Below are 24,098 nucleotides of genomic sequence, written 5' to 3' on the forward strand. Positions count from 1 at the left end.
TGCTGTTGTGTGTCTCTAGGATATTTTTAATTTGAACCACAGAACCTTTCATTTCCGTAAGATCTGCTGTTTTTTTTATTTACTCTTTCAAATTCTTCTTTATGCTCTTCTAGAGTCTTCTTGTTGTCCTTTATGTCTTTTGCCATCTTGTTGAAGTTGTTTCGAGATTTGTGTATACTTCTTTAATTAATAGCCCCAAATTTTGTGTCTCCTCTGGCTTTTTAATTTGTTTGTTTGTCTTGTCCATATCTTCTAGATTCTTTAGGTGTTTTATGATTTTCTATTGGCTTCAGGGCATTTTCTTGTGTTGATAAGGTTATTTTGGGAAATGCAGGATTATTTGAGCATTAGTATGTAATTTGGCAGAGCTTCAGCTTGCTGGAGTGCAGTTTCCCTATCTTAACAGCAGGTAGTGCTCCCGAGTTCCCTTACTCTCAAGCCAGCCTTCCCTGAAGATCTCCAGTATGCTGGGTGGAGTCCAGACTGGGTTGGTAACCAATCAGTGCACCAGTTCTCCATGTACATTGTGGACTGCCTGCCCAGGGGGTATGATTTTGGCCCTGTGCTATTGGCTGGGAGTCCGCTCAGGAGTACCCTTCTGCTCAGATGTGCCCCGCTCCCTGCCTGCTGTGTTCTCGTGAGCCTCTTGGGTGTTGGAGGGGCTCCGGATGCTTCCATATGACACCCTGTCCTATGCCTGCTTCTTGCCAGTGCACACTCCTTACTTCCATGGGAGGAGAGTAAATGCTGCCTTTTGGGTTCCTTTACTGGTTGCTGTTCCCCGCTGTATGGCTGTGGAGGATCCCTTCTGCAGCTGACTGCCAAGATGGATGCACATTATTGGTGAGCTGCTGCTCACTCCCTTGCCCAGCAGCTGTGTTGCTTCTGCTGACCCTGGTAGCAGTCCCAGCCAAACAATCTCACCCTAGCCCTCGAGGCATAGTCACTCCGCATGTTTGTCCATGTCCCCGCTGCATGCTGTAGGGGGTCTCTCTGTGGCCAGACACATCCCAAAACAATGGTCCTGGGTGTCTCTGGCCCCTCTCAAGTTTCTTTAACTGAGGAGAAACCTACTCCTCCTCACCTCACCCTTCCCCCTAAACATTTGATTTAGAATGTTAGCTCTAAGAGGAATAATGCAGTATGTATAGTCTTGTGGTTTTGGTATCTGAAGTATCATTCTGTTTCATCAAAGGCTTAACATTGATTATAATAAAGTTTGGAAGATCTTAGATGTAGTTAGATATATAGATATTTTGTAGAGAAGGAAACATTTCAGAGTAAACTTTTTCTAGAGCCAGAATTTGAGTTGTACGCATTGCTTCAAACAAGACATCTTATTTGGGTCAATTTATTTTTATTAAATAATAGTGTTTGTTTGATAAATCCAAATAATAAAAGGTGCACAGGAAGAAAATATCTGCCTTGTAGGTTTCATGTTTTAAGTCTCAGTTCTCCTTCCAGAAGGAAATACTGTTACCATTTTTTAATTCTTTTCTCCAGAGATGTTTTATCCATATTCAAATGTGTATGTATGTGTGAATTTATTCTTCCGTTCTCCACTTTAAAAAAAAAAAACTTTCTATTTGAAATCATTTTATACTTAAAGAAAAGTTGCAGAAATAGTCCAGAGAATTCCCATATACTCTGCACCCAGCTTCCGCTAATGTTAACATCTTGAATAACTATGGCATAGTTATCAAAACTAAGAAATTAATGTTAGTACTATACTATTAACTAAATTACAGACTTTATTCATATGTCACTAGTTTTTCTACTAATGTCCTTTTTCTGTTCTGATATCAACCAGTGATCCCACATTGCATTTAATTATTGTGTCTCCTTAGTCTCCAATATGTAACAGTTCCTTAGACTTTCCTTGTCTTTCTTACTTTTTCCTTGACTTTGATACTTCTGAAGAGTTTTGGTCAATTACTTAGTTGACTGTGCGTCAGTTTGGGTCTGTCTGATGTTTTCTCCTAATTAGATTGAGGTTATGCTTTTTTAGCAAGAATACCACAGAAGTATTGTGTCCTCTGTATATCATGTCATGGGTACATGATGTCAATATATCTTATAACTCGTGGTGTTAATCTTGCTTATTTGGTGAAGATGGTATCTGCAACATCTCTCTACTGTAAAATTACTATTTTTCCCTTTGTAATTAAAAATATTTTGGAGAAGATTCTTTTGAACTATGCAGATATCTGGTTCTCCTCAAACTTGTCCACTAACTTTAGCATCCACTTTGTATCTTGCTTGCATAATTATTAGAGTGGCATTTTAATGATAATTTTCTGTTTCCCTCATCCCTTCCACATTAAATAATTAGAATTCTATATGGGAGTGTGCCTCTTCTCCCCCATCTATTTATTTCATCATTCATTTAGTCATTTATTAACCTATATTCTTGTAAGAAACAAATTTACTAACTGAAGTACAATATTTGTGTACAGTTCTTTTTGTCTTTAGCATTACAGTATCCAGTCAAATAACTTAGCCAAAGTAACTTAGGTTAGTAATTTTCCTCTCCCCTCCTTTTAAACAAAATGGGAATGTGTTACATATGTTGTTCTGCATCTTTCTTTTTAACCTAACATTATTTTGGAGATAGTTCCATATTCAGGTACAGGGACCACTTTCATTCTTTTAATGACTTCATAATATTCCATTGTATGGTTTCACCCTAGTGTATTTAACAAGTTTGCTATTAATAGATATTTGGAGTGTTTCCCATTATTTGTGATTATAGATAGTGCTGCACATGTACAAGTATATCTGGATATAAATTCTTAGAAGTGTAATTGTTGAAGCAGGGGATATATTTTCATTTTAAATATTTATAGTTATTGTCCAATTTCCCTTCAATGAGGCTGTTCCAATATCTCTCCACTAATAGTATCTAAACTTTAAAATATAATTTTTGTATAATTTTTGTTGAAATAGAATATGATTTTAAGCCTTTGCCTTTAGATTTATTTGTTTATTTTTTTGCTAGCTGTCTTTAAAGTACCAACTACCACAGTTGAGTAGTTTGCACCTGTCAGAAGCCAGGAAGTGATCCTTAATTGTCAGAAAACAATATATTTAATTTTCCTAGAAATTTAACCTATGCTATTTCTCATTAGGTCCTAGCCATAAATATCCTGGGTCGTTTCTTATTGAACAATGACAAGAATATTAGGTAAGTAACTGGAAAATATCCTGAATATTATAAACTCTGTGTTTTTAAAAAATAACTTTGCTCAAGATCGAATACGTATTGAGTGACATATCTAAAACATCAATCCAGGATTTCTATTTTTGGTATGGTCTTAAAACTGTTTTGTAATAAATTTGTGGATTTGCCTCCTGACTTAATTTTTACTGCTATTAATACTATAAATCAGGAGTTGGCAAACTTTCTGTAAAAGTCTAGATGGTAAATATTTTAGGTGTTATGGGCCTTACAGTCTCTTTGACAACTGCTCATTCTGCATGAAAGCAGCCATAGACAACATGTAAATAAACCACTGTGGCTGTGTCCAAGTAAAACTTGATTTACAAAAGCAGGCAGCAGTGGGCTGGATTTTGTTATAGGCTGTAGTTTAAGGTAGCAAATCTGAAAAGTCTTTATGAACTCCAGATAGTTTTTTAGTAGATGAATTGATCAGTGTTTTCTTTTGTTTCTTTTTTACATTCCTATATACAGTATGTCCTGCTTGCCTTTTTTTCTTTTACCCAGGAGAAAATTTTCTTCCTTATGTTAAACATGAAAAAATGTGGGCATCCTGATTGTGGTATCCTGAATTATCTTCTTTTCAAAAAGAATTTGTAATACTTGGATTTTAAACTCAAATTTTTATAGAGGCAGTTTTGGTACTGGTATCAAATAAGAACAGTGAAAATACAAATGGTAAAATTGAAATCATTTTCTTCTTGCATTTGGAGGTTAAGGCAGTGTTTTAGTTTCCTAGCTGCTGAAACAAATACCATACAGTGGATTGGCTAACAATAAGAATTTAATGTTTCACGGTTTCAGAGTCTGGAAGGCTTGCTTCCTCCAGGGTTTGGTATCATCTGGCTGGCTTGCAGGCAGTCTTTGGGGTTCCTTTGCTTTCTGTCATATAGCAATGCATATGTTGGTGTCTTCTCCTTTCTCTTCTGGGTTCCATTTACTTCCAGCTTACTTCTCCTTGTGGTTTCCCTTCCTGTGTCTGATTTCCTTTGCTTATAAGGACTAAAGTCATACTGTATTAAGGCTCACCCTCATTCAGTTTAGGCACACCTTAACTAGTAACATCTTCAAAGATCCTATTTGCAAATGGGTTCACACCCACAAAGGTTGGAACCTGAACATGCCTTTTGGGGGCATATGATTCCATCCTCAAGAGGCAGTCTGAAAAGGCATATTTTATTATGTGATTTTGTTTTACTGTTTGGAAGAACTGAATCATCACTTCTAGAAATTTAGATGAATTTGACCATGAATGCAACTCCTGTACGTCTCCTGGCTATCACTACTTTAGATTATGTATCACTGTTTTTAAAATTTGATCTTTATACTCATTATTGCTCTCTTTTCCTATTAAGTATTTTTAAATGTGTGCTTTTCCTAGTTATGAGGCATGTTCTTTGTCATGTAGACAGAGGAAAACTCTTCTGGGTTTTATGTTTTAATTCTGTTTCTCTGCAATTTTGTTGTATCCAGATACGTAGCTCTGACATCTTTGTTGAAGACTGTGCAGACAGATCATAATGCAGTACAGAGGCACAGAAGCACAATTGTGGACTGTCTAAAAGACTTGGATGTCTCAATAAAACGGTAACAAATTGAGAATCTTTATCAATGTAGGTTTTTTGTTAAGTGAAATTAACAGATTATTAATAGGTCTAGGCCCCTCCCTTCAAATAGTTTTGAGAGCAGGAGTGTTGACATTTATTCAGTTAATCATTATGTTCACACATGAACATAATCCTTTTTCAGAAAGGGGGATTAGCAGGGAGAAGTTTAGGTCAATTAAGGATGCCAATAAGAAATAATTAAATGCACACTGGAGTTTCTTGGTTTATTGATAAATACAGCAGATACAGATAAGCTGGGCAGAAGTTTACTTAACAGAGGTACTGTGCTTTGTGTGTTGGAGGATGAAAACAGGAGTGATCCATCGGCTAAGTGTCTTACCACAATGCTGAAATTCAAATTACTGACAACACACATTTTGTCATAGTATACTTATAGCCCAGGATACTGGAGGCAGACCTGTTACTTAGAACAGTGCATCTAGGAATGACTGTTAGGCAGCAGATAGCACTTTGAAAATGGATTAAGTCCTTGATGAAGTAACTCTGTGGTTCTTCTCTTAGAAGAAGTGCAGATGATTGTGAAACCCAGTTATCGTTGGCCTCGATGAACTTTTGGTTATGTGTTTAAATCTAGAACAAATTGGAAATAAAATGATCCATAAAACCATTCACTTAAACATTTACTGAATTGCTTTCATTTGCGAAAAACAGGTATTAAATGTTTAGGCAATGTGAAGATAAACAAGACCAAGGCTCAGTAGCACCAACTTTTTATTTAGTGCTTTTCTCTCAGTTGGTTCTAAGAGCAAGCCTGTGAGAGAGACTAGGCAATTACTTCTGTCCCCAGTTAATAGATGAGTTAAAATACACTCCTAAAAAGATCAAATGACTTACCTTAAATCTTACCCATTCCAAAGGACAGAACTGAGAACAGAACTCAGGCCTTCTGACTCTGTTGTGTTGTTTCTTTATAGCTCATTATTGAGCTTTGCATTTAAGATATAATATTTATGTCTCTTTGAAAGGCTGTATAATAGAGTAATAGCTCAGAGAGCCTCCTTTCAAACCTGGTTCTACTCTTAATAATTTAGTCAAGTTGCTTACCCTTTCGGTGCCTCAGTCACCTCATGTGTAAAATGTGGATAGACTAATACCTGCTTCCTGGGGTTACGCAGGATTAATTGAGTCTAATATATGTAAGGTACTTAAGCACTATATAAGTGTTAGCTATTATTGTATTTCTGTAACAGTTGAATTTTTTTGCTTGTGTACTAGTTACGCTGAAAGTAGTTTCAATTTATTAAATTGATGTTTGTGGAAGTCTGTGTATATATTGAATGAAATTATTGACCAAATATGAAAAGGTGGATATAGTAACCTGAAACTTTTATGTTAAACATTTCCATTTGTGCCTTGGTTGCAAATTTGATAGCATTGTATTTGCCTTCATAGCATATGTCCATTTTTCCTTTTCATGGCTCTCATTTTCTCTTTCATTTGTTTAAAGTCTAATTTTTACATACCTTTTGATGTAAGCTATGTCATATCATGTTTGGACAGAAGTGGGGTGTAATAAGAGAGAGTGGTGACTTAAGTCACATTTTTAAAGGAATAATGCAAAGAGGTATTTTCTTTGGGTAATAGTTTTGTGGCCTCTCTCCTTGAGCCTTTTAAGCGTTCTAGAATTTCCGCTTCATAGAATGGTTTATTGAACCCCAAATTTTGGTTACTAGTAGTATATCTCTTAGGGATTTTTGAAGACCATAGTTGAATAGAGATTCAGAATGTTAAACATAACTTTCATACATAGCCTAAGAGCAAATCTTTGTTATCTTGCATGCAAATCAAAAATTTGTGCAAAGACATTAACACATCTGCCGGAGTGAGAGTATATGTGGGTCTTTATTTCATTCCTGCTATAAATATCATGATCATTTGTTTTTTTCCTGCAAGGCGTGCGATGGAATTGAGTTTTGCCCTGGTAAATGGGAATAATATCCGAGGCATGATGAAGGAATTACTTTATTTTTTGGATTCATGTGAGCCAGAATTTAAAGCAGACTGTGCATCTGGAATCTTTCTTGCTGCAGAAAAGTAAGATTTAATTTTTGTCTTTTTTGGTAAAAGATGCCTGGGGCTTTTTGAAGACATCTTCAAAACATGGAGAAAATGCTGTAAACATGTTTAAAACAAGTAACATTTATTTCAATCTCAACATTTATTTCAATTATAAGTTAGCTTTGAAAAGGCCCTTATAACCAGTATTTTAAAACTATGCTAAGGACAAAAAAAAAAAAAAAAGACAAATCTCACTTTGACAAAATCTCCTCTTATATCTGTTCTTTAACCTCTTCTTATGAAAGGAATACAGAGGTTACAGCTTCTAAATTGTAGTTCTATGCAAAACTTCAAGGAGCAAATACCTCAAGATTTTAGTAGTAGGGCTACTTTCTTCTCTTTCCACCCTGAATTTAAAAGAATCCATTTTCTTCTTTCTTCTTCTCTGATCCTCTCCTGCTCTGAGTTTACAATTTATTTTCTGAGAAACTGGAGACAGAATCCCCTTTCTCAGCTTTGTATCTCCTATTGAAATGTTACATGAAACAGCTGAGTTTAACTATATGCCATTTCATACCCTTTGAAATGGGGTTACTGCTAGGTTTGAAGTTGAAGTTTCTCTAAATATTATCACATAACCAGGGAACCTAAGAAAGACATAGGAAAGGATTTTCAGAGTCACTGAGCAAAGGTTAGTTTACCAATTCCAGTTTTTTTACCCTGTGGCGTTGTTTTTTTCAGGTATGCACCTTCCAAACGGTGGCATATAGACACAATTATGCGTGTTCTAACAACGGTAAGTCAACAAGTGTTGGGGATGTACTGATAAGCCCTTGTTCTCATGGTGCTTACATTCTAGTGGGGGTTATAGAAAATTCACAGGGAAGTATGTAGTGTAATGTTATGTAGGGATAAGTGCTATGAAGAAAACTTAGGTAGCATAAGGGGATATAATGATGGCAGGGTAGGGTGGCATATAGGACAACTGGTCAAATATTTTAGATAGTGTAGTCAGCACAGGTCTCTCAGAGATGGCAATTTGAGTAGAGACCTTAAGGAAGTATGGATCAAGCCATACAAAGATCAGGAGGAAGAGTGTGCTATTCAGAGGGAGCAAGTGTAAAGACCCTGAAGTGGTAACAAGCTAGGCCTGTGTGGAGAGCAACAAGATGGCAAGTGAAGCTAGTAGAGTTAGAGAGGCAGAGAGTGGTTGAATTTAAGTCAGAGACAAATAGGGACCAGATTATGTAGAACCTCATAGGAGTTTGGATTTTATTTTGAATATGCTAGGAAGCCATTGGAGGGTTTTGAATGATTAAATTTATTCTAGATTTAGAATGACTCTGTTTTAGAAGATATCCTTTGCTTGGTATTCTTCCAGAATTTTGAAGTTTCTCTGTTTATCATTCAATTAATAGATAGGGATTAAAGAGTAAAAATGAAATTTTAGTGTCTTTACAAGAAAACATGACTATTTATATCTAATCAGGTCATCAGAAGTAGATAGCATAAAGGATATTATTCACACATCTGACTACATAAAAGTCAAAAACCTGTATAGCAAAAGAGAAAAATGTGACATATGACAGCTTAACTGTAAATAATTTACAATTAATAAGTAAAATAAAACACTCTAATAGAGTGTTTCTCAAGGCCATTTGAACAGAAAGAAGTGGCTAATTAACATTTGAAAATATATGCTCACTGAAAAGAAATAGTCAAATAAAAATGATGTGTCATTTTTTAGTTATCAAACTTTTTAATCTAATTCCTAGTATTGGTTAGGAAATAGAGAAAAAGGCAGTACTCTTTGTTGTTCTTTTGTCTGCTCGAATTTGGATTCTCTGTCTTCTAGCTCACCTATCTTTTCTTCTCCCTCCTCAAATCTGCTGTTGTATGCCTCTAGTGTCCTTGTAATTTCATCTATTGTGCCTTTCATTCTTATAAGATCTGTTGTTTTTCTTTGCATGCTTTCATGTTCTTCTTTATGCTCACCCAGTGTCGTTTTAATATCCTTTATCTTTTTAACCATCTCTTTGAATTGATTTAAGAGATTTGTTTGAATATTTTTGATTAGTTGTTCCAAATTCTGTATCTCCTCTGATTTTGTAATTTGCTCCTTTGGGTCATATCTTCCTGTGTCTTAGTATGGCTTATAATTTTTTGCTGATGCCTGAGCATTGTTTTATCTTGATGAGTTCACTCTGAAGGTTGGGTTGTTTCTTTTGTCTGAGATTTTGTTGTTGGTTTGCTTTGTGATAATGCTCTTCTTTGACACTTGGTTCATCAGTATTAGCCAACCAAAGCAGGGCCAGGGACCCACGAATGGGGCACACACCAGTTCCACAGGGCCTTGGAAAGAGGGTCAGGTAAAGATGCCAACAAGCCTTTAATTCTGCTCTCAAGGGTGTGCTTTCCTGGCGTGCCCAGAAGTTGTGTTCTTCAGCAACCCCTCAGCCCTCAGAAGGCAGGCTATTGATAGCTCTCTGCCAGCTGGAAACAATGGCTGGCTGGGCCTGGCCAGGTGAGTTGAAACCACAGGACCCAGAAATCTAAATTCGCCAGCAAAAGCTGAAACAGTGCTCAACCATGTCCCACCCTTTTCTTGGGAAAGTGGATTTCTGTGGCCCTCTCAGTCTGCTGTTGCCTGCCAGATGGGGACCGGATAACCTGAAGAGTTGGGAATGGGCACCAGAAGCTGGGGCTGAGGGAGTTACTAACAATCGCTCACCACAGTTTTTCCATCTTTTTGCCTGCACTTTATTTTTTTATTTTTTAAATTCATTTTTATTGAGATATATTCACATACCATGCAGTCATACAAAACAAAGCATACATTCAGTTGTTTACAGTACCATTGTATAGTTGTGCATTCATCACCAAAAGTAATTTTTGACATTTTCATTACCACACACACAAAAATAATAAGAATAAAAATTAAAGTGAGCAATTAAAGTAAAAACACTGGGGTGCCCCCCCTTTTTTTTTCTTCTTCCCCCATTTTTCTACTCATCTATCCATAAACTAGACAAAGGGGAGTGTAGTCCATATGGCTTTCCCAATCACATTGTCACCCCTCATAAGCTACATTTTTATACAATCGTCTTCAAGATTCATGGGTTCTGGGTTGTAGTTTGATAGTTTCAGGTGTTTACTGCTAGCTGTTCCAATTCATTAGAACCTAAAAAAGGTTGTCTGTATGTGCGTACAAGTGCCCACCAGAGTGACCTCTCGGCTCCTTTTGGAATCTCTCTGCCACTGAAGCGTATTTCATTTCCTTTCACATCCCCATTTTGGTCAACAAGATGTTCTCCATCCCATGATGCCGGGTCTACATTCCTCCCCGGGAGTCATATTCCACGCTACCAGGGAGATTCACTCCCCTGGATGTCAGATCCCACGTAGTGAGAGTCACCTGCACTTTCTTGAGTGCTGCACATTCTCCTCCTGATCTCTGGAGCCGTACAACAGTTGTTCTGGACAGTTTCTGCCTGTCCCTAGCTGTTTTTCTGAGAAAGAAGTGAGCCTGCAACTCCTTAATCAGCCATATTCCCAAAGTCTCGGCATCCTGCAAATTATAATAGATTATATTTTCTTTTTTATTTAGTTCCAAATATTTAAAAATTTCTCTTGAGACTTCTCTTACCCAAGTGTTATTTAGAAGTGTGTTGTTTAATTTTCAAATATTTTGGGATCTCCAGCTATTTTTTTTAATAGGTCAGAAATAGATATTCATTATATGAGAAAGTAGACATTGACAAACAGCAGGAAAGAGACGCATTCTCTAATAAATGCCGTGGAGGCAAGTGGAAAGTAACCTGGGAAACCAGTACAGCAATCCATATGGATTAAGAAGTCATTAAAAAAAAACAAACAAACATGAAAACCATAGAAAAAAATAAACTGCAGAAAAAGTAGTTGAAAACAATATAGAATACTTATCTCAGATGTAGAGAAAACTTTCTAAGGACTGAAAAAAGTGAAGATATTATAAAGCAGATTTGACTAGCTGGCAAATTAAATTTTTGGACAATACAAAGTAACAGTGGGCAATACCAACCCAGGGCAAAATAGGCCACAAACATAAGACACTAATTTACACAGGTAGACAAGCAGAGTGCATGTTCCCTGGTGAGAAGGTAAATGGTGGCAGGTGCGTCACCTGACTAGGAAAGAAAAACATATTCAAACAAAGAGGTGTGACCCACAGTTAGGAACTCAGAGAGCACGGACCTCTACCCAATGCTGGATGTGATGAGGCCGTTGAAGTGCTGATGTTGGCATGGACTGCCATCCTGCAGGTCCAGGCTTGTGTGGTGCTGTGGTAGTGACACCAGTGGGGCTGTGCTGGCCCCTGTAATGGGGATGGCTGGCCGGGAGGAGTCACAAGCCATGAAGGGACAGCCCCGGCCTCTTATCCTGGCTCTGCCTGTCTTTGCCTCCAGAGCTCCTGCCTGGGTCCTGGGGATATGTGGGTTCATGTGAGCACACTCCAAACCCAGGAGGCTGGGGTTTTTGAGGAGCAAACCAGGAGAGCAGACAGCAAGCTCTGGCAGCCCAGGAGTTCTGGAAGGCCCTGATGGGCAGCCTCTGTGGCTGTCACCTCACCCTCCACATGCCCACACACATTGTCCAGGTCCCTGGTGTTGGCACTGGACTCCGAGCACCACCTGCCTGCCATTATGGTTTCAGAACATACTTTGTACGATTCCTGTTCTTTTAAATTTTGTTAAGATGTAGTTTGTCACCCAGAATGTAGTCTGTCTTTGTGAATGTTCCATGTGGGCTTGAGAAGAATGTATTCTACTGCTGTTGAATGAATTATTATATGAATGTCAATTAGATCATGTTGAGGATTTCTCTTATTTAAAACACTCTGCTTTCTCTGGTTAGGGAAGAATGTCAATATCTTAAGTCACAGCACAGATTACCTGCTTTTTGGCTTGTCAACTTTCCTTTTCAGTAGTTTTTTCAAACCTCTCCCTGTTCTTGTTTGTGTGTGTGTGTGTGTGTTTGTGTATTGTGTTTAATGTTTATTGTGGTAAAATAAATACAACGTAACATTTTCCATTTTAACCACTTTCAAGTATGCAGTTCAGTGGTGTTAATTATATTCGCAATGTTATTCTACCCTCACTTCCATCCATTAACAAAACTTTTCTGTCACCCCATATCAGCAACTCTGTACCCATTAAGCATTAACTCTCCATTGTTCTTGAATTTCTTAACAAGGGTGTGCATCCCAATCACTTGGGATTCATTCTGTCTCTCTTTTTCTTTCTTTCTTTCTCTCCTCTACAAAATAACACGTGGTTAGGCTTGGTTTCAGTCTTGCAAATCAAATCAACTGCTCTGGGAGCTAGACCAAGGTTAGTTGATATTAGCCATAGGTTTCTGCTGTTTGTAATAACTGTCCAGCCTGGTTAGTTATTGTAATGCTCTAACAAGGCCAAGATTTAGTTTCCCTATAGGTTAAATAGCTTTACTTTTTTCCATGGTTATAGATTGTATTTTCACTAGTCATAGAAAGAGGATGTTAAGGATACAAAGTTTGTGTTTTTTTCGTTTTGTGTGTGTGTGTGTGTGTGTGTGTGTGTGTGTGTGTGTTGTGTATGGATAAGTAAATACAAAATACCTTTTATTCCTGGGACTAATATTGGTAAGTTCCATAACGTTTATAAACACTAGTTTTTAAAGGACAGTGTGACATTTTAAATATATTCAAGTTTTGGAAATGTTATTAATTCCATTTATCTTATTTAATATGCCCTTTCAAACTGTACATGTAAACCCCTCCTCTTTCCATCATCCAGAGTAACATGACTACTAGAGCTAGCCCATACGATTTCAGCACCAGTGTTTGGTGGTTGTAGGAGGGGAGAGATTGTTGCTTGTACTGTTTTACTGTAATTATGTTCCCAGTGAGTGTACTTTTGAATTTTTGAAATTTTAGGCCTTAATCTGTTTTGAGTAGAAAAGGTCTTTCTTGAAATTTTAAACCTTTATATTTTACTTTTAATTTGGACAAAATATCTTTTTAATAAATTTAAAAATATTTACTTAACCAAGTAAGACTTGCAGTTTGAGCTGCTTATGAACCTGAGATTTAGAACCACCTTTATCTTTGTATCTTTCTTTTATAGTAGTCTCTTAACAGCAGTAGTAATAATAGCTAACATTCATCATCATTGGTTTGTATTTCTTGGGATAAACTATCTCCCTTTCCTTTTAGGCAGGAAGTTATGTTCGTGACGATGCAGTTCCCAATCTGATCCAGTTAATAACTAATAGTGTAGAGATGCATGCCTATACTGTCCAGCGCTTATACAAAGCGATTCTTGGTGATTATTCTCAAGTAAGTATTTCATTACAACTGCCTTTCTGCTTTTGGTGGTGGCAGAAATTACTCTTTCTTTTCCTGGTATGTCCTTATTACTAACACTCTAGATATGCCTCAGTTTTGACCTTTATGACTAGATGACATATGACTTACATTAAATATTTTTGAAAGGATTGAAGTTTTTGACAAGCAATAACATTTCTCTTGACAGCAACCTTTGGTACAAGTGGCTGCATGGTGTATAGGTGAATATGGAGAGCTACTTGTATCTGGCCAGTGTGAAGAGGAAGAGCCTATTCAGGTACCCATTGTCATTCTTGGTTAAGGAGGAGCAGTATCGTAGTTTTGATTATGGTAGAGTAATATTTAATGGGATGTACAGGTTGATTCTTTGAAGATTTTTTGAAAAAGTAATACCAGACTTATTTTGGGATACCTGCCATTTTTTTGAGATGGAGCTTATTGGGATTTCAAAACCGTCTTAGACCATCTCTCACAGCCCCCTCCCCCCCGAATTATATTGTTTTTCTTACCTTCTTGCCGATGAACAGTCCATGTTCCCATTTGCGCATTAAAGGACAGGCTTTAGGGGAAATTATTGCAATAGTACTTGAAATCTATATGTTTACTTTTCTTCCTCTGCCTCTGCCTCTTGAAGCTGTAATACGCTTCTCAGCCCCCAATTGGTATCTCTCTCCCTCCTACCTGCTTCTGGTTAATGGAGCTTTGTAGCTTGGACAGTAACCCTGTCAAAGCACAGGGTTGTGTTAGAAGCTTTTACATGGAAGGATTGTCTTTCTGGTGGCATCCTCTGACTTGGTATCAAATGTAGATGCTTACTGTTATCATCCCTTCTATGTGATTTTTTTTTTTTTTCTCTCCACAGGTAACAGAGGATGAAGTGTTGGATATTTTAGAAAGTGTCCTAATCTCTAATATGTCCACCTCTGTGACACGAGGTTATGCCCTTACTGCCATTATGAAGCTTTCTACTCGATTCACCTGTAGTGTAAAGTGAGTATTGAGGGGAAATAAACAGGTGGTTTTGCAATTTAAAAAAAATGTTTTATTATGGAAATTTCAACATTAACAAAAGTAGAGAGACTGGTCAGGCAAGCTTCCATATATCTGTTGCCCATGATAGCATTCCTCAATTTATGGTTACACCTTGTTTGATCTCTATTTTTCTCCCTCTCCTGTCATGTCCCCCATCACAGTGGATTATTTTGGAGGTCAAAAGTTAGCTTTTGAAAATCAGATTCCTAGCGTGTTTAAGTAGATGTTATTTTCCCATATAAGGGCTCTGATTTATTATTATATTAATAATTTATTTTTAATTGTGAAAAATACATCACATAATCATTTTAACCTATTTTAAGTGGACAATTCTTTGACATTAAGTATGTTGACAATACTGTGTACCTTTCACTAGTATTTCCAGACTATTTTCATTATCCCAAACCAAAACTGATGCTTGTTTAGCAATAACTCCACATTCTCCCCTTCTTCCCCTTCTTCCATGGTAAACACTATTCTGGTTTCTGCTCTACTAATTTGCTTATTCTAATTATTTCCTATAAGAGAAATCATACAATATTTGTCCTCTTGGGTCCGGCTTATTTCACTAAACATAATGTCTTCAAGGTCATCCATTTTGTAGCATGTACCAGCATTTCACTTCTTTCTATAGCTGAATAATATTCCATTCTTTGGATATACTACATTTTGTTTTTTTTTTTTTTTTTTTACAAAACAAATTGTACTTTCGATTGTTTACAGTACCATTACATAGTTGTACATTCATCACCTAAATCAATCCCTGACACCTTCATTAGCACACACACAAAAATAACAAGAATAATAATTAGAGTGAAAAAGAGCAATTGAAGTAAAAAAGAACACTAGGTACCTTTGTCTGTTTGTTTGCTTCCCCTACTTTTCTACACATCCATCCATAAACTAGACAAAGTGGAGTTTGGTCCTTATGGCATTCCCAATCCCACTGTCACCCCTCATAAGCTACATTTTTATACAACTGTCTTCGAGATTCATGGGTTCTGGGTTGTAGTTTAATAGTTTCAGGTATCCACCACCAGCTACCCCAATTCTTTAGAACCTAAAAAAGGTTGTCTAAAGTGTGCGTAAGAGTGCCCACCAGAGTGATCTCTCGGCTCGTTTTGGAATCTCTCTGCCACTGAAGCTTATTTCATTTCCTTTCACATCCCCCTTTTGGTCAAGAAGATGTTCTCCATCCCACGATGCCGGGTCTACATTCCTCCCCGGGAGTCATATTCCACGTTGCCAGGGAGATTCACTTCCCTGGGTGTCTGATCCCACGTAGGGGAGAGGGCAGTGATTTCACCTTTCAAGTTGGCTTAGCCAGAGAGAGAGGGCCACATCTGAGCAACAAAGAGGCATTCAGGAGGAGACTCTTAGGCACAAATACAGGGAGGCCTAGCCTCTCCTTTGCAGCAACCGTCTTCCCAAGGGTAAAACTTATGGTAGAGGGCTCAACCCATCAAACCACCAGTCCCCTATGTCTGTGGTCATGTTAGCAACCATGGAGGTGGGGTAGGCGAATACCCCTGCATTCTCCACAGGCTCCTCAAGGGGGCACTACATCTTTTTTTTTTTTTTCCTTGTTTGTCTTTTTTCTTTTTTTTTTTTTTTTTTAAATTTCCCTTCTTTTTTCAAATCAACTGTATGAAAAAAAAAGTTAAAAAGAAAACAAACATACAATAAAAGAACATTTCAAAGAGACCATAGCAAGGGAGTAAGAAAAAGACAACTAACCTAAGATAACTGCTTAACTTCCAACATGTTCCTACTTTACCCCAAGAAAGTTACATAATATAGCAACATTTCAGTGAACTTGTTCCTACTACATCCATCAGAAATTAACAGACCATAGTCATTTCTAGGCATCCCCAGAACGTTAAATAGCTTATCTGTTCTTCTTGGATTATTGTTCCCCCTTCCTTAATTGCTCTCTACTGCTAGTTCCCCTACATTCTACATTATAAACCATTTGTTTTACATTTTTCAAAGTTCACATTAGTGGTAGCATATAATATTTCTCTTTTTGTGCCTGGCTTATTTCACTCAGCATTATGTCTTCAAGGTTCATCCATGTTGTCATATGTTTCACCAGATCGTTCCTTCTTACTGCCGCGTAGTATTCCATCGTGTGTATATACCACATTTTATTTATCCACTCATCTGTTGAAGGACATTTGGGTTGTTTCCATCTCTTGGCAATTGTGAATAATGCTGCTATGAACATTGGCGTGCAGATATCTGTTCGTGTCACTGCTTTCCGATCTTCCGGGTATATACCGAGAAGTGCAATCGCTGGATCGAATGGTAGCTCTATATCTAGTTTTCTAAGGAACTGCCAGACTGACTTCCAGAGTGGCTGAACCATTATACAGTCCCACCAACAATGAATAAGAGTTCCAATTTCTCCACATCCCCTCCAGCATTTGTAGTTTCCTGTTTGTTTAATGGCAGCCATTCTAACCGGTGTTAGATGGTATCTCATTGTGGTCTTAATTTGCATCTCTCTAATAGCTAGTGAAGCTGAACATTTTTTCATGTGTTTCTTGGCCATTTGTATTTCCTCTTCAGAGAACTGTCTTTTCATATCTTTTGCCCATTTTATAATTGGGCTGTCTGTACTATTGTCATTGAGTTGTAGGATTTCTTTGTATATGCAAGATATCAGTCTTTTGTCAGATACATGGTTTCCAAAAATTTTTTCCCATTGAGTTGGCTGCCTCTTTACCTTTTTGAGAAATTCCTTTGAGGTGCAGAAACTTCTAAGCTTGAGGAGTTCCCATTTATCTATTTTCTCTTTTGTTGCTTGTGCTTTGGGTGTAAAGTCTAGGAAGTGGCCTCCTAATACAAGGTCTTGAAGATGTTTTCCTACATTATCTTCTAGGAGTTTTATGGTACTTTCTTTTATATTGAGATCTTTGGTCCATTTTGAGTTAATTTTTGTGTAGGGGGTGAGGTAGGGGTCCTCTTTCATTCTTTTGGATATGGATATCCAACTCTCCCAGCCCCATTTGTTGAAAAGACCATTATGGCTCAGTTCGGTGACTTTGGGGGCCTTATCAAAGATCAGTCGGCCATAGATCTGAGGGTCTATCTCTGAATTCTCAATTCGATTCCATTGATCTATATGTCTATCTTTGTGCCAGTACCATGCTGTTTTGGCAACTGTGGCTTTATAATAAGCTTCAAAGTCAGGGAGTGTAAGTCCTCCCACTTCGTTTTTCTTTTTTAGAGTGTCTTTAGCAATTCAAGGCATCTTCCCTTTCCAAATAAATTTGATAACTAGCTTTTCCAAGTCTGCAAAGTAGGTTGTTGGAATTTTGATTGGGATTGCATTGAATCTGTAGATGAGTTTGGGTAGAATTGACATCTTAATGACATTTAGCCTTCCTATCCATGAACATGGAATATTTTTCCATCTTTTAAGGTCCCCTTCTATTTCTTTTAGTAGAGTTATGTAGTTTTCTTTGTATAGGTCTTTTACATCTTTGGTTAAGTTTATTCCTAGGTACTTGATTTTTTTAGTTGCTATTGAAAATGGTATCTTTTTCTTGAGTGTCTCTTCAGTTTGTTCATTTCTAGCATATAGAAACATTACTGACTTATGTGCATTAATCTTGTATCCCGCTACTTTGCTAAATTTGTTTATTAGCTCTAGTAGGTGTATCGTTGATTTCTCAGGGTTTTCTAGATATAAGATCATATCATCTGCAAACAATGACAGTTTTACTTCTTCTTTTCCAATTTGGATGCCTTTTATTTCTTTGTCTTGCCGGATTGCCCTGGCTAGCACTTCCAGCACAATGTTGAATAACAGTGGTGACAGCGGGCATCCTTGTCTTGTTCCTGATCTTAGAGGGAAGGCTTTCAGTCTCTCACCATTGAGTACTATGCTGGCTGTGGGTTTTTCATATATGCTCTTTATCATGTTGAGGAAGTTTCCTTCAATTCCTACCTTTTGAAGTGTTTTTATCAAAAAGGGATGTTGGATTTTGTCAAATGCTTTTTCAGCATCTATTGAGATGATCAATTGATTTTTCCCTTTTGACTTGTTAATGTGTTGTAATACATTGATTGTTTTTCTTATGTTGAACCATCCTTGCATGCCTGGAATGAACCCCACTTGGTCATGGTGTATGATTTTTTTAATGTGTCTTTGGATTCGATTTGCAAGTATTTTGTTGAGGATTTTTGCATCTATATTCATTAGGGAGATTGGCCGGTAGTTTTCCTTTTTTGTAGCATCTTTGCCTGGTTTTGGTATTAGATTGATGTTAGCTTCATAAAATGAGTTAGGTAGTGTTCCATTTTTTTCAATGTTTTGAAAGAGTTTGAGTAAGATTGGTGTCAGTTCTTTCTGGAAAGTTTGGTAGAATTCCCCTGTGAAGCCATCTGGCCCTGGGCATTTATTTGTGGGAAGATTTTTGATGACTGATTGGATCTCTTTGCTTGTGATGGGTTGGTTGAGGTCTTCTATTTCTTCTCTGGTCAGTCTAGGTTGTTCATATGTTTCCAGGAAATTGTCCATTTCTTCTACATTATCCAGTTTGTTGCCATACAGTTGTTCATAATATCCTCTTATAATTTTTTTAATTTCTTCAGGATCTGCAGTTATGTCACCTTTTTCATTCATTATTTTGTTTATATGGGTCTTCTCTCTTTTTGATTTTGTCAGTCTAGCTAGGGGCTTGTCAATCTTGTTGATCTTCTCAAAGAACCAACTTTTGGTGATATTTATCCTTTCTATTGTTTTTTTGTTCTCTATGTCATTTATTTCTGCTTTAATCCTTGTTATTTCTTTTCTTGTACTTGGTTTAGGATTGGTTTGCTGTTCATTTTCTAGCTTCTTCAGTTGATCCATTAGTTCTTTGATTTTGGCTCTTTCTTCCTTTTTAATATATGCGTTTAGTGCTATAAATTTCCCCCTTAGCACTGCTTTTGCTGCATCCCATAGGTTTTGGTATGTTGTGTTCTCATTTTCATTCGTCTCTATATATTTAGCAATTTCCCTTGCTATTTCTTCTTTAACCCACTGATTGTTTAGGAGTGTGTTGTTTAACCTCCAGGTATTTGTGAATTTTCTAAGTCTCTGATGGTTATTGACTTCTAATTGTATTCCATTGTGGTCAGAGAATGTGCTTTGAATAATTTCAATCTTTTTAAATTTATTGAGGCTTGTTTTATGTCCCAGCATATGATCTATTCTGGAGAAAGTTCCGTGAGCACTAGAAAAGTATGTGTATCCTGGTGATTTGGGATGTAATGTCCTGTAGATGTCTGTTAAATCTAATTCATTTATCAGATTGTTTAGGTTTTCAATTTCCTTATTGGTCTTCTGTCTGGTTGATCTATCTATAGGAGAGAGTGATGTGTTGAATTCTCCCACAATTATTGTGGAAACATCAATTGCTTCCTTTACTACATTTTGTTTTTGCATTCATCTGTAGTTGGATGCTTGGGTTGCTTCTACTTTTTGGCTATTGTGAATAACGCTATAATGAACATTGTTGTACAAATATCTGTCCAAGTCCCGTATTTGAATCCTTTTGTGTAGATAGCTAGGAGTAGAATTGCTGGGTCATATGGTAATTCCTTGTTTAACTTTCTAAGAAACTGCCAGTTTTCCACAATGGCTGCACCATTTTACATTACTGCCAACAATGTACAAAGGTTCCTCTTTCTCCACATCCTCACCAACACTTGTTATTTTCTACTTTTTATTTTCCTAGTGGGTGTGAATTAGTGTCTCATAGTTTTAATTTGCATTTCTCTAATAGCTAATGATGTTGAGCATCTTTTCATATACTTACTGGCCTTTTGAATATATTCTTTGGAGAAATGTTCAAATTTTGACCCATTTTTCAATTGGGTTGTCTGTCTTTCTGCTGTTGAGTTATAGGAATTCTTTGTATGTTCTGGACACTAAACCCTTATCAGATATATGATTCTAAGTATTTTTTCCCATTTTGTAGGTTGTCTTTTTACTTTCTTGATAATGTCCTTTCATGCAGAAAAGTTTTTAATTTTGATGAAGTCCATTTTTTATGATATTTTTTTCTTTCGTTACTTGGACTTTTGGTGTAAAATCTAAAAATCCATTGTAATCACTCCGTAACTGCCTTTTTTCTGTATTTAGTGTTTTTTTGTGGTGTTCCGTTTTGATTTCTTTCTTCTTTTATTTTCTCTATATTTTTTAGTTATTTTCTTAGTGGCTATTTTTGTAATTACAATGAACCTCTTAAAATAACAATCTAGTTCAACTAACTCCAACCTAATTTCAGTACTGTACAAACTCTCTACTCCTATATATCTCCTTCCCTCCCCATTCTTATTGTTATTGTCTCAGATTACTTCTTTACTCATTGTATACCCATTAACAGATTTAAAATGTTGTTTTACACATTTGCCTGTTAAGTCATATGGGTGGGGTGGGAAGCAGTTGTAAAGCAAAAGTACAATAATATAGGGTTTTATGTTTACCTATGTAATTACTTTTACCAGTTTTCTTTATTTCTTCTTGTGGCTTTGAGTTATTGTCTAATGTCCTTTTATTTCATCTTGAAGGACTCCCTTTATTATTTGCTGTGGGGCAGTTCTTCTGGTAATGAACCTTTTCAGCTTTTGTTTCTCTGTAAATGTTTTAATTTCTTCTTCGTTTTTGAAATATAATTTTGCTGAATATAGAATTCTTGATTGACAGATTTTGTACTCTAAGGACTTTGGATATGTCATCCCACTGTCTTCTGTCATCCATGGTTTCTGATGAGAAATCTGCTGTTAATCTCAGTGGAGCATCCCTTGCATGTAACAAGTTGCATTCTTCTTGCTTCTTTTAAAATCCTCTCATAGTCTTTGAATTTTGACAATTTCACTGTAACATGTCTTGGTGTAGATCTCTTAGAGGTTTTCCTGCATGCAGTTGGTTGCACTTCCTGAGTGTGTATTTTCATGTCTTTCATCTGATTGTGGAAGTTTTCGGTTATTATTTCTTCAAATACTTTTTCTGCCCCTTTCTCTCTATCTTGTCCTTCTGGGACTCCAATGATATGTATCTTGATGCCTCAGGCTCTGTTCTTTTTTTTCGGTTTTTCTTTCTGTTTCTCACACTGGATAATTTCAATTGTCTTGCCTTCAAGTTTTCTGATCCTTTCTGCTGAAATTAAATCTATCGTTTTTCATTCCAATTACTGTACTTTGCAGTTCCAGATTTTCTGTTTGGTTGCTTTTTATAATTTCCATCTTTTAATTTTGTTCAAACATTGTTTTCCTAATTTCCTTTAGTTTTTTGTATGTGGATTCCTTTAGCTCATTGAACATATTTAAAACAATTGGTATAAAGCCTTTGACTAATAGTGTATGAGCTTTCTCAGGGATGGTTTCTGGCAAATTGTTTTTGAATGGGCCATACTTATCTGTTTCTGTGTGTGTTTTATAATTTTTTTGTTGAGAAGTCAACATTCTATGTATTATACTGTTATAGCTTTGGAAATCAGGTTCTCCCACTCCTTGGGGATTGCTAGTTTGTTGTTGTTGTTTCTGAAGGCTGCAGCCATCAGTTTGTGATTTTTCCAAACTATTTTTGCTCCTAGACAGGGAATGGAAAGAGAAAAGAGAAATTATTTTAAAAAAAAGGTACTGTCTCTTTAACTCCTTGGCCACTCTTGCCTGAGGGGTTTGGGGACAGTGGCCTCTGTCAGAGCCAGCCAGCTCTCCAGCCAGTTAATTAAAAACACTGATCAGCAGTCACAGCCCAGGATTTTGCAGGACTAGGTCCTTGTAGCCCACCCTGGCACCAACTGATAGCACCAGGATTCCGGGTGGCAGTCCCCACTGCTACCTGCCACACATCTGGGAGAGGGGGAATGGTAGCCACTGCATGGAGGGTGAGATTTACCTGTTGACAGGCTCTTCCTCCAGCTCTTTTCTGGATGCTGCACGGTAGTTAAACAGCAGAGTTTCAAATAGTTGATTCAGACAGTTCCTGCCAGTTTGATAGTTGCTTTGATGGAGGGACTGATGTCTGTAAGTTCCTTCACTTCTTTTTTCTCACCTGCATATTATTATAATGTTTTGAAACGTCTTAATAGGAAAATCATGACGGATTTTGTGCTAAAGTCTTCAAATTCTGCTCTTTGCTGTTTTGAATAAAAGTCATTCCTTGGTATGTCAAGCCCTCAATCTTTGGGCTTGCCCATGTGAAACTTACTCTTGCAAAGGAGAAGTTAAGCATTCCAGTTTGCTAATGCTGCTGTTATGCAAAATACCAGGAATGGATTGGCTTTTATAAAGGGAACTGATTAGGTTACAAAATCACATTTCTAAGGCCATAGAAGAATCCAGACAAAGGCATCAACAAGATGATACCTTCACTGAAGAACAGCCTATGGTGTCCAGAACACCTGTTAGCTGGGAAGGCATGTGACTGGTGTCTGCTGGTCCTTTGCTTGGGATTGCATTGCTTTCAGCTTCTGATTCCAGCGGCTTTCTCTCTAAGTGTCTGAGAGTCCTCTCTGAGCTTCTCTGGGCAAACTCTGGCCTTCATCTCTTAGCTTAGCATCTCTAAACGTCCTTCTGTCCTCATCTCCAAGCATCTCTAAGTGTCAGCCAGCATCTGGATCTATTGGCTCTTAGCTTCTCTCCCTCGCTCTCTTTTCCAGTTTAATTCAAGCTCTCTTTAATATGAATCTAGAAAACCCCTCTTTAATCATACAAAGCAACTAGTTTTTATTGTTTCTTTGTTTTATTCTTAATTCAGTCTTATTGAAATATATTCACATACCATACAGTCATCCATGGTGTACAATCAGCTGTTCACAGTATCATCATATAGTTGTATATTCATCACCCCAATCAATTTTTGAACATTTTCCTTATACCAAACAGAATAAAAATAAGAATAAAAAATAAAATTAAAAAAAACACCCAAATCATTCCTTCCCCCTCATCCCACCCTATTTTTCATTTAGTTTTTGTACCCATTTTTCTACTCATCTGTCCATACATACAGGGAGTGTGAGCCACCAGAATTGCACAATCACACAGTCACACCGTGTAAGCTATGTAGTTATGCAATCGCCGTCAAGAATCAACTGGGTTGCAGTTCTACAGTTTCAAGTATTTCCTTCTAGCTATTCCAATACATTAAAACCTAAAAAGGGATATCTATATAGGGCATGAGAATGCCCTCCAGAGTGACCTGTTGACTCAATTTGAAATCTCTCAGCCTCTGAAACTATTTTGTTTCATGTTGCTTCTCCCTTTTGGTCTTAGCTTTTCTCTTAAATACTCCGGTGAACTAATCAAGACCCACCCTGAATGGGTGGGTATGCACCTCCATGGAAATAACCCAGTCAAAGGTGTCACCCACTGTTAGGTGAGTCACAGCTACATGAAAACACTCAATCAAAATATTCCATCCTAATTGAAAGACTGATAAGCCTGCCCTTGCAAGATTGCATCAAAGAACATGGCTTTTTCTGGGGGACAAAATATATCCAAACCAGCACACTAAGCCTACTTACAATTATGCCTATGAGTCACTTATCCCCAGAGAACCTCTTTTGTTGCTCAGATGTCGCCTCAAAAGGGGGCAAAGAAATGAAACAAAATAAAATTTCAGTGGCTAAGAGATTTCAGATAGATTCGAGAGGTCATCCTGGAGTTGTTCTTTTGCATCATATAGATAACACCTTTTTAGTTTCTAGTGTATTAGAACAGCTAGAAGGAAATACCTGAATCTGTTGAACTGTATTCCAGTATACTTGTGTGTTGATGATAATTGAATAACTATATAGTTTTTATTGTATGACCGTGTGATTGTGAAAATCATATGACTGACACTCCCTTTGCCCAGTGTATG

The 24,098-nt window shown here is 37.1% G+C and overlaps 1 protein-coding gene and 1 non-coding gene across 4 annotated transcripts in view; both read left to right on the forward strand.

Moving 5' to 3' along the window:
• Positions 1–24,098, forward strand: part of AP1G1 (adaptor related protein complex 1 subunit gamma 1) — a 134,173-nt gene that overhangs the window by 89,149 nt on the left and 20,926 nt on the right. For all 3 annotated transcript variants that reach the window (XM_037815484.1, XM_037815483.1, XM_037815485.1), the window contains 7 exons: positions 3,129–3,184; positions 4,691–4,804; positions 6,739–6,879; positions 7,585–7,639; positions 13,076–13,198; positions 13,395–13,484; positions 14,070–14,197. In XM_037815484.1, coding sequence (XP_037671412.1) covers positions 3,129–3,184; positions 4,691–4,804; positions 6,739–6,879; positions 7,585–7,639; positions 13,076–13,198; positions 13,395–13,484; positions 14,070–14,197 — 707 coding nt within the window. The remainder of the gene's footprint in view (positions 1–3,128; positions 3,185–4,690; positions 4,805–6,738; positions 6,880–7,584; positions 7,640–13,075; positions 13,199–13,394; positions 13,485–14,069; positions 14,198–24,098) is intronic.
• On the forward strand, positions 5,115–5,199 carry LOC119519077. Its single transcript, XR_005213937.1, has one exon. It is a non-coding gene; the product is annotated as a small nucleolar RNA SNORD71 (small nucleolar RNA).

Source organism: Choloepus didactylus, chromosome 22, assembly GCF_015220235.1.
Source record: "Choloepus didactylus isolate mChoDid1 chromosome 22, mChoDid1.pri, whole genome shotgun sequence".
Taxonomy (NCBI): Eukaryota; Metazoa; Chordata; class Mammalia; order Pilosa; family Megalonychidae; genus Choloepus; species Choloepus didactylus.